The 10,277-nt window shown below is 32.9% G+C and overlaps 1 protein-coding gene across 1 annotated transcript; it reads right to left on the bottom strand.

Annotated features, from left to right (window-relative positions):
- Nucleotides 1-682: 682 nt before the first annotated feature.
- LOC145101785 (serine/threonine-protein kinase BSK2-like) lies at nt 683-9,520 on the bottom strand. The gene is made up of 9 exons (XM_079039055.1): nt 9,243-9,520; nt 8,733-8,968; nt 7,879-8,014; nt 7,650-7,783; nt 2,090-2,195; nt 1,884-1,969; nt 1,433-1,780; nt 1,237-1,350; nt 683-1,149 (listed from the first exon to the last, which is right to left on the bottom strand). The coding sequence occupies exons 1-9, from the start codon at nt 9,313-9,315 to the stop codon at nt 898-900; spliced, it is 1,485 nt and encodes a 494-aa protein (XP_078895181.1). The 5' UTR covers nt 9,316-9,520; the 3' UTR covers nt 683-897.
- Between the last annotated feature and the right edge of the window lie 757 nt (nt 9,521-10,277).

Raw genomic sequence — 10,277 nt, 5'->3', positions numbered from 1 at the left:
ATTTTTTTAATATTATATATATATATATATATATATATATATATATATATATATATATATATATATATATTTGTTTGTTTGTGTGTATTTGTGTTTTTGCATGGTTATATCATTTAAAAAGATAAATATTATTTTTAGTATTATGAATATGTGTTTTACTGATATTAGTTGAGCCGCTCCCTTCGCCGGTTCGATCCGGTTTTTAAAACATTGCATCTAACCACTAAACATGTAATTGAGTTTAAAATTTTAACTTTCAATCAAAGATCTAAAATGTCAAATAAAATAAAAAAACTATATGTGAACCAAAACAATAATTACAAATATCAAATATGTTTACTGTGCTTTAATGCATGAAGAACCTTTTTGGTTCAAATTTTAAGGTCTTGACATAGAAAAAGATGTAACAACGACAAGACAAGTTGTACTACTCTTTGGGACTTGAGAGTCCTTTCGACTGATATCAATTAGACAAAGAATTGCAATTTTTATCCCACCCAAAAAAAAGGGGGAAAACAAATCACTCTCGATATCTCGTTTGTACAAAAGACTTAAATACCCTCCATCCCATTTACAAAAAAAAAAAAAAAAAGACAGAGAAAATTTGTTCGGTCCAACATTGTCCCATGTAACAAACACAACCTTTAAAAACTTCCAAGATAAGGCTATAGCAAATGGCATGTAAATAACAATAACTCAAATACTAATTTTTAGGCATTTTAAAAGTGATTTATACAAACTAAAATAATAATAATAAAATAAAATAAAAAAATAAAAAAAAACTGTAGTCTATGACAGACATACAAGTGGGTAGTAATTTCAAATAAACATTACCAGATACCTCATGACACGACCCATGGCCATCACAGCATTTGGAGAATCTGAAACTTCGGAATCTTAATTCCGCCAGCTGTTTTGTCTCTTTGCCTCAAAGGACGACCCGTCATTCAGCATATCTTGAGCATCTGTTTCCATTCCAAGCTTCGAAAGAGCCAATGCCTGCATGTAAAAGGCAGTTGGCCATTCCGGCAAACATACCTGAGCTTGCATTGCATCCCTCAATGCCAATTCCGGTTGTCCAATCATCAAATAAGACAAGGCCCGCCTCACAAAGATTGTCCCCGAAGGCACCGACATCATCGTAACCAACTGCATTTTAAAAATTATATAAATCCGTTTATATAAAATACATTAATGTACATTTAAGGTTCAATTTATATAAAGAAAACAGAATACCTTTGAATAGTATTCAACTGCACCATTGAAGTCTTTGTCCCTAAATGCGATATCTCCAAACTTTTTTGTGTTTAGCATGTCTTGCACTTGTTGTGTCCATTCTTGAAATGATAGCTTAAATTCATAAAGATGATAATAAGTACAATTGTAAAAATAGTTATGTGACAGATTATAGGGGAAATTAGTTTATGAAAACCTCGTTTTCTGCGCCCTCTTCGTCTCTATATCCGGTTTTTAAGAGAATGTCGTGTACTGCAGTAAGATCCATACGTGCACACGCCTTCCCGAGAGGAGAAAGTAAAGTTGGAACAATTACAGGTGTTTTTGTCAGACCCATTAAGACATGTGATGCAACCTCTTTCTGCTTTTGAAGGGGTGCGACAGCTGTAAGAAGGAAATTGACATCAGGACGATCTCTACCCTCGTATTGAAGACACTTTGAAGCAAGTTCCACCATCACGGTTGCATCTTCATCTGCATATTGTCCCTCCAAAGATGAATCCATCAGCAATAAAACGTTTTTCCCACGTATTAAATCCAATGCCTGTAGAAAATCATTAAGACAACAAAATGTTTTGCTTTTTTAACTTTCATAACAAGAGTATTAGAAATTTTGAGGAAAGAGACATGTAGAAGTATGATATTACATGGCTTGGAGGAATGTGTTTCCCGCTCAATAGGTCCAGGAGGACTGTTCCGTAACTGTAAATCACACTCTCTGGAATTACCCTGCCTGCAATAGAATAGGTAGAATATAACCCTTAACATAATATTGAAACCAAACTACCATGTTGGAATGGAATGAGGAGTTATGATGGAAAGCAGATTCCATTCCGGTCTTTGTAAGGTGTACCTGTGCGCAAAAACTCGGGAGGAGTGTAAGCAAGATTAGTGCTATAGCTCTTCCCATCTCGACTGTTCTTCATTAAACCAAAACTAGATAAGCGGGGGTCACCATCCTGATGCACAAAAGCAACTCAGATTTTAATGAGGTCAATAAATGGACCAAAATAATGTTATAAGAAATGGGAGTATATACTAATATGTTGTATGTATAATACCCTCCTTAGGGTTGGGTATGTTTAATGTTTATGCTCCAGGAGCTTTAGATATATAATATAACCAATACCAATATCATATAAGGCAAATAGCATACAAAAGGTATGGACTTCCATTTTGTTACAATTTGGTGGAACATACCGTCAAAATCAACATTTTTGGGGTCTACACTTTCAAAAACACAGAATTTAGTACTGAACTACTGAATTGTAGGTTTTTTAAGGTATAGACTTGATAACATTAATCTTAACAAACTTTAAGCATAATAACCAATTTTAACTAAATTAAGTTAATACTTATTACTATTACAAAATATGATAAACTTTGTTAAGGATTGACTGAATGTTCCAAAACTGAAGGACTTATGATGAAATATTGTAGTAAAAGTCAGTAATCTTTGAAGAAAGCAATTTGATAGACAATACTATATAAGTGATTAATCTTAGGGCATCACAAACCCCACTCCAAATCCTGTTTCCCAATTCCCACTCCAGGTCTAAGTCTAACTCCATTCCTCTCCAAGCCCATGCCATTTTTCACTCAATTTTGGTGTAAATGAGTTGTATGGAGTAATACTATTCATTTGAACCAAAATGAAATGGTCGTTTGGTTATCATTTTAAGTTTATACAATTACACTTTATTTTAAACTGGTTATATTGATTGCACTAATTAATATTTATAATATAATGTTATATATTAAATTATATTAGTTAATCATAAAAATAAAGTTCGTTCTTTATGTACTGAATTCACAAGGGCAGAACTAGCTATAGGAGCTAGGGGTAGCCTGTAAGAATTGTTCAAGAACAAGACTTTATTTGGATGTGGTCGATTTCTATATAAGATGCTACACCTAGACGAGTAGTTAAGGAACTTGGAGAAATTGGCATCCATCAGATTTTAGAGAAATCGGTGAAGATGGCATCCATTTGCAGCTTAAATTAGTCGAACCGTATGAATTGTTTTCTTCTATTATCTTATGTCTCTATAATCTTCATACTATGTTTAATTTCATTTGAATAAGCTTGTTTCTTCTCAAATAAATACGAAACTTTATATGTATATCAATTTTTTGATGAAATGTCTGAAGGAGCATATTGGTGTTGGAATAATATTTGTGATGAGATTAACAAATGACATCAAGAATCCAATCATATTGTTATTTGTTTATCTTCATATGTTGTTACCTAGTTTGTTGTTCCAGATCCAGTCTCATGGTGCTATTTTTGGAATGTACCTCTTACCTTCAAATAAAGGCAAACCCATAGACCCATGGATGCAAAGGGGATAGTTTCAGAAAATAAGCCAAAAGAAGTGGAATTAGTGGTGCAATTAAGCCAAAAAGTAAGCTACAAGAATTTGAAGCTTTAAGGATCAAATGAGATAGCTGGGGAGAATAGAAATAGTGGTATAGTTTTAAAGGAAACAAAGAGGTATCAAGAAAAGCATTCATGATCAAAATGAAGTTGAAAGAGAAAAACATTAGTAATGAAAATGAAAACCATTGTAAAGTCAAAAAGGATGCTCTGAAATTAAGTAACAACTCATTTGAGACTGTTATATCATTCGACCCTTCAAGCTTCAACTTCTTGTTACTTAATTTCAAAACATCATTTTTGACTTTACAATGGTTTTCATTTTCATTACCAGTGTTTCTCTTTCAACTTCATTTTGATACCAAATGCTTTTCTTGATACTGCTTTGTTTCCTTTAAAACTACACCACTATTCTCGTTCTTCCTAGCTATCTCATTTGACCCTTCAAGCTAAACTTCTTATAGCTTACTTTTTGGCTTAATTACACCAGTAATTTCACTTATTTTCTAAACCTATCTTCTTTGCAAACTAGGTCTGCCTTTATTTGAAGGTAAGAGGTACATTCCAAAAGTAGCATCAATGAGACTGGAACCACAACCACAAACTGAGTAACAACATATAAATATGACTGAATTCTTGATGTAGTTCATTAATCTCCTCACAAACATTATTCCAACACCAAGTTACTCATTCAGACATTTCATCAAATAGTTGATATACATATAAAGTTATGTATTTAATTAAGAAGAAGCAAGCTTATTCAAATGAAATAAAACAAAATATGGAGATTATAGAGACAAGATAATAAAATAAAACAATTCATACCATTGGGCTGATTTAAACCGCAGATGGATGTCAGCTTCACCGATTTCCAAAATCTGATTGATGTCAATTTCTCCAAATTCCTCAATTACTCATCTAGGTGTAATACCTTATATAGAAATTGACAGCATCCAAATAGAGTCTTGTTCTTGAACAAATCCAAGGAGTAGCACAGCTGGCTCCAAGCTAGCTCTGCCCCTAGTCTAGTTGTGGCCAAAAGGGAAATAAAAGAAAGTTAAGGGTTTAATTTGCAAATTATGAAGACCTTTCACTTTAACACAAACAATTAGAGAGAACTAGAGAGGAAGAGAATGACGATTTTGTGATAAGAGAAGAGCTAGAAGTGAAACTAAGGTGTAACCGAAGAAAAGCTAGAATCACTTCATTGGAAAATTAGAAGGTATAGTTCTTCCTTATTATTCTTCATAAATTGACCTAGGGTTTAGGGATTGTCCCCAAATCCAAAATTATTGTTAATAGGAGATTATAAATGGGTTTTTAGCTTTATTTCCACAATCTATTCATCACCCCACTCTCAAACTACTCGCATATTGCTTGATTGGAAGCTTGAGTGTCATTTTGAACTTTCAAACCAACTATGGTGAATTCAAATTTTGACTCCATCATATGAGTTTAATCGATGTCCTAACCTTGTTTAGGTTTTCTAGCCATTTTTGGTGAGTTAGGATTATCAAAATGACTTGGGTTTGGGGGTAGTTGCATATGCATTGCATACTTTCTATTGTTGATGCATTTTTATGAATTGTTATTTTTGAGATATTCCTTTAAAATATTGCCCATCTCAAATTTGATCCTACTGGCCATTAATGATTTAGAAAACTATGTTGCGGGGTTTAACTTTAGGATTGGATGACCGCACTCATCCTTTACCATTGAATAGTTAACATCGGTATACTTACTAGACTTTCTGAGCCTAACACTTATATTTTGACATGTACTTGCAACTTAGTTAAGCTTAGAGTGGAAGGTTGAGGATAGAATCATAAAAGGGCTTGGACTTATAGAAGACATCAGTGATGTTATGTCTATACTTAACTACTGATTTTGAAATTAATTGTCACTTCTTTGAATTTTAAACAAACTTTGTATTTAGAATTTAGGACCAAATTTACGCACTTTTAAGATGGTTAAACTTCATTAAACTCTTGAAGTTGAATATTATAAACTATTTTCAAATAGCTCATACGAGAGATGCTTCATTCTACTCTTTACTTCCTCTGTTAGATTGCACGGTGTCATGACGAAATTGTAGTTGGTATACTGACAAGGCATTTATTGTCGGCGGTAAACACCGTCCCCAATGGGTTTTTCACTAGCGGCATGCCAACAGCTACCTTTTGCCGTTCAAAAAAGAGACGATGGTGGTTGTTTCTAGCCATTGGAGTTAAATGTCATTTAATGTTTTTTTTTAATTTATATATATATATATATATATATATATATATATATATATATATATATATATATATATATATATACCAATCATTCACGGTGTCATGACAAAATCGGATGCATTTATTTTCGGCGGCAAACACCGTCCCCGATGGGTTTTTCACTAGCAGCATGCTAACAACCTTTTGCCGTTCAAAAAAGAGACGTTGATGGTGGTTGTTTCTAGCCATTGGAGTTAAATGCCATTTAATGTTTTTAATTTACTACCACTATATATATATATATATATATATATATATATATATATATATATATATATATATATATATATATATATACACACACCAATCATTCACCTAAACAATACACATCTTTATATACATTTTTTTCCAAACTTTTTTTACAACCACTCTCAAAAAATGGCAAATCCATTAGTAAATTGTAAGTTAAAATAGTCCAAATCCATTAGCATGGGCTTGGAGAGGAATCCATTAGTCCAAAGTTACAACCACTCTCAAAAAGTTACAATTTGGATACGCCATATGTTCCGCCAAATTGTAAGTTACAACCACTTTTCCAAAAAGCGAATTATGTTTCAAAAAGTTACAATTTGGACTATTTTAAAATGAAATAACAAAAAATAACCTTAGGTATGAAACTAAATGTATAAAAAGAAATGTACTTTTCTTGCATTCAGACTAATTTGGTTTGATTATCAACTAAATATGATTGTTTATATTATACATAGGGTAAAATAATGGCATATGCTCAAGAGAAAGAAGAGAAGATTATTGAAAAAGAAAGCCTCCATAGTAAGAAATGGAGCCTCAAGAATGACTAAATTGCGAAAATTTTAAAATGGCAACGGCTAAACTGCAAAATTTTCAAAATATCAATGGCTTTAACGAAAAAATAAAAAAGTATGGTTATTTGAGTAAAAGGTTGAAAATATAATAGCTTTTGTGAAATTAACCATAATAACAAATACAATAATAGTAATGATGATAACTAAGTGCATCTAAATTTCATACATTTTTGTCTTTTTCCTCAATTATATTTATATATAACCCATATTTCGAATTTTAAACTCTTTTTATCTTCTTTTGTTTATTTTCAATAATTATTTAAGTGATGTGTTTGTAATAATAATAATAATAATAAAGAATTTTAAGTATTTTTGTAATTTATAATCGAGTATTCAACTTGTGTATGATGTATAATTTGAGTAGACATTGCCCGAGCTATGACCGGACCAGATTTTTTAAGCTTTGGTCGGGTCCATCCATGTGTAATTCTACATCCAACTAATCAATTAGGTGCTAAAATACATATTTATTAAACTACTGATCCCAAAAATTTTGTTGAAGTTATGCTCCTAATAATGGAAATTGAATGCAAGTACGTACCTTTTGCAATCAATTTGCTCGGTCATATATCCATATTTGCCTAGTACTCCTTGAGTTGGAGAATTAATATCCAACATATCAACCAGCTATACATAAGATCAATCATAGTCTTGCAAAGCAGTTAATCAAGAAATTCACTCATAGAGCATACTCAAACTAGGTATTGGGTGAAGCCTCACATTGACTACATTTACACTAATATTTAGACCCAAAGAGATGCACATGTACGCTTACCTAACTCACTTAGCTCATTATATAAGGAAACAAATTGATGCTTCATTAATGAGAAAACATATTATGAATACTAACATCATTAAAACGCTACTACTTTATTGTTACCTTAACTTTATATAAATTTAGCTGAGACGTAAAGTTGTGATTAATTAAACATGTACCTCATCGAAAAGCACCCGATAAGCATTCAGATCATGATAAATTTTCCGATTTTCTGCATTGCAATGTTCAAGTGCTTGTGCAATATGGTAGGCAACTCTAACACGCATTTCCCATGGCAAAGGCTGCTTATCCCCTATAACAACAATAAATAGTTAAACAATTTTTACATCTTTATGAGCCTATATAGTTTGTTAGCATAGAAAATCAAGGATGACTTGGAATTCATACAGTGAAATAGATGTTTTGAGAGAGTATCATTGGGCATGTATTCAGCCACTAAAAGACGCTCATCGCCCTCAGCACAACACCCAATTAGATTCACCAATCTATTATGCCTAACCTTGCCAACTCCAGCAGCTTCTGCCTATAAAAAAATGTCCATTGAGAATACCATAAGGGGTAAAATTGGAAAATTACATTTCCTCCCAAAAAAAGAAATAGGAGTGTGAAAACCATTTTTCAATTTTTTTGTCAGCTAACAAGCTTCAGAGCGACTTCATTGAAACATTGGAGAGGGGTATTTCAGTCAAAATAATCTTTAAGAAGTTTAGATATTTCAAACTAGTAAGTCTTAAAGCATTTTTCCTATAAAGATCCAAAACATCACAAGAACTCAGACTCTTTGCTACAAACAACAACCATAAATTCAGGATTAATGTTTGATAAAGCTACATTTTTTAGTCAAAGTCATAAGCAAAATGCAGCTTTTAGGGAACAAAATGCAAATTAAGAAAGAAAAAAAAAGTTTCATTTAGTTTACTTTTAGATGTTAGTTAGAAAGGGGTGCCCTTACAAAAAGCTACTAAATTCCTTTAAGCAGCCTCTTTTTAAGTAAATCTAACTTATGACTTTTACTTTCAACCAGAAAAGCAACAGAAAATAAATCATCATATCACTTTCCTAAAAAGCTTTTACTTTAAATTCGTAACAACAGGTCACGTACAAGGGTTTATTGCACGTCAACCACTATGATAGCTACCACATTCTTATACAAATTCAAGGAAAAAGCACCAAAATTTGAAAATCAAACCAAAAAAACAAGCCCCAAAACATAGATGCAGGTGCGTGTGGAAGATACATACCACAAATTGTTGGGGGTCTGGCCAAGAGAGCTTGGAGAAGCGCTTAATGGCAACGACTTTATTGCTACGAAGCTTTCCTCTATAAACCACATTGGGAGCTTTCTCACCACTTTCGGAAACTATAAGCTCACTACTGAACCCATTTGTAGCAGCTCGAAGCTCCGTAAGTTCGAACTCCTTGAATGCAGGAACGACTTGCTCTTGATCCTGTTGACCTAATCCTTGCTCCCCATCACCTTTTGTTTCATCAATTCGTAATATCAAACCAATCAACAACAAATTATCAAAATCGAAATACAGAATCGTACTCCAATGCCAAAAAATCGAGTTACACTGAACTGTCAACTTCGAAGAATTGGGTATTTCATTAAAAGTACAACAAACAGAATAATGGTGGTGTACTTAAATTAAAAAAGAAAGATTTTGCATTGAGAAACACAAAGTTCGACATAACAAGCTAAAAGGAAAGCTGTTTTTGTGAAGCAAGAGGAGTATAAGGTGATGAGGTACCTGGATCTGGTTTGGATTCAGGAACTTGGTCAGGAGATTGAACATTGGCAGTTTTGGACTGAAAACAGCCCATTTCTGATGATTTCTTCACATAAATTTCAAAGGAAACGCTATGTGTTGGTTGTAATGCATGAAAACCCTAGAGATGAAGAAGTGTGGGAAGTTTTGGGGGTTGATGGAGCGTGTGATGAAGCTTATTTTAGTGAGGGAGGAAATACAGGTGGAGAGAGAGTGGTTATGATTGGGGGGAAGAGGAAGGGAAGGGAGGGGACTGGAGAAATCACATGATAAGTCGATGATATGAGCACGTGAAGAGCACAGGGTCAACTTTTTGTTGACTCACACTCCACTTAACGTGTTGATTTTCTTTAGAGTAAATTACATGTTTTGTCGTGTGGTTTCTGAACTGAAAATATGGTCTTTACTCTTTAATGCATAAAACCTTCTTATGCTACTTAAACCTTGTCTCTACCATAAATTTATCTCGTCAAGAATTTGACCTTCAATACTCATTATTGTCACTTTGCCTAATAAGGCATCCTACTTTCATAAGTTCATAAGTTCATTCCCAATTTTATTTCATGTCGTGTATTTTTGTCGTGTCGTGTCATCAATTGTCATCTCTAAGTTCATTACACCTATTTGCATTATTGTTCAAGTTTATTTCTTACCATCATTATAATCATCATCATTCCAAAATTATCATCTTTAGAAGATTAACTTTCATTTACATATTCCTTTTATTTTGCCATCTTTTCATGTCCATGTTACCCAATTATGACCATATATTTTCTATTAGTCGTTATCATTATTATCCTATTTGTATTGATCTAGCTTTGTATTTATTTAGTCAGCTGTCATTATCTTACACCTTACAAATAAAGTAATAAATGATAACTATTGGTGGCCACAAACACAACCCACAAGGCCACAACAATAGTGGGTTTAAGTTTAACACCCCTACCCCTTGGGATTGGAACTTGTCTCCTTGGAACCACCCACCTTCTTCGTATATGAGTCTTGTTGGTTACAAAT

The sequence above is a fragment of the Lactuca serriola genome, chromosome 4 (assembly GCF_051521515.1).
Source record: "Lactuca serriola cultivar US96UC23 chromosome 4, Lser_US96UC23_V15, whole genome shotgun sequence".
Lineage (NCBI taxonomy): Eukaryota > Viridiplantae > Streptophyta > Magnoliopsida > Asterales > Asteraceae > Lactuca > Lactuca serriola.
The sequence above is the reverse complement of the archived record's forward strand: the minus strand, read 5'-3'. Positions and strand labels throughout refer to the sequence as shown.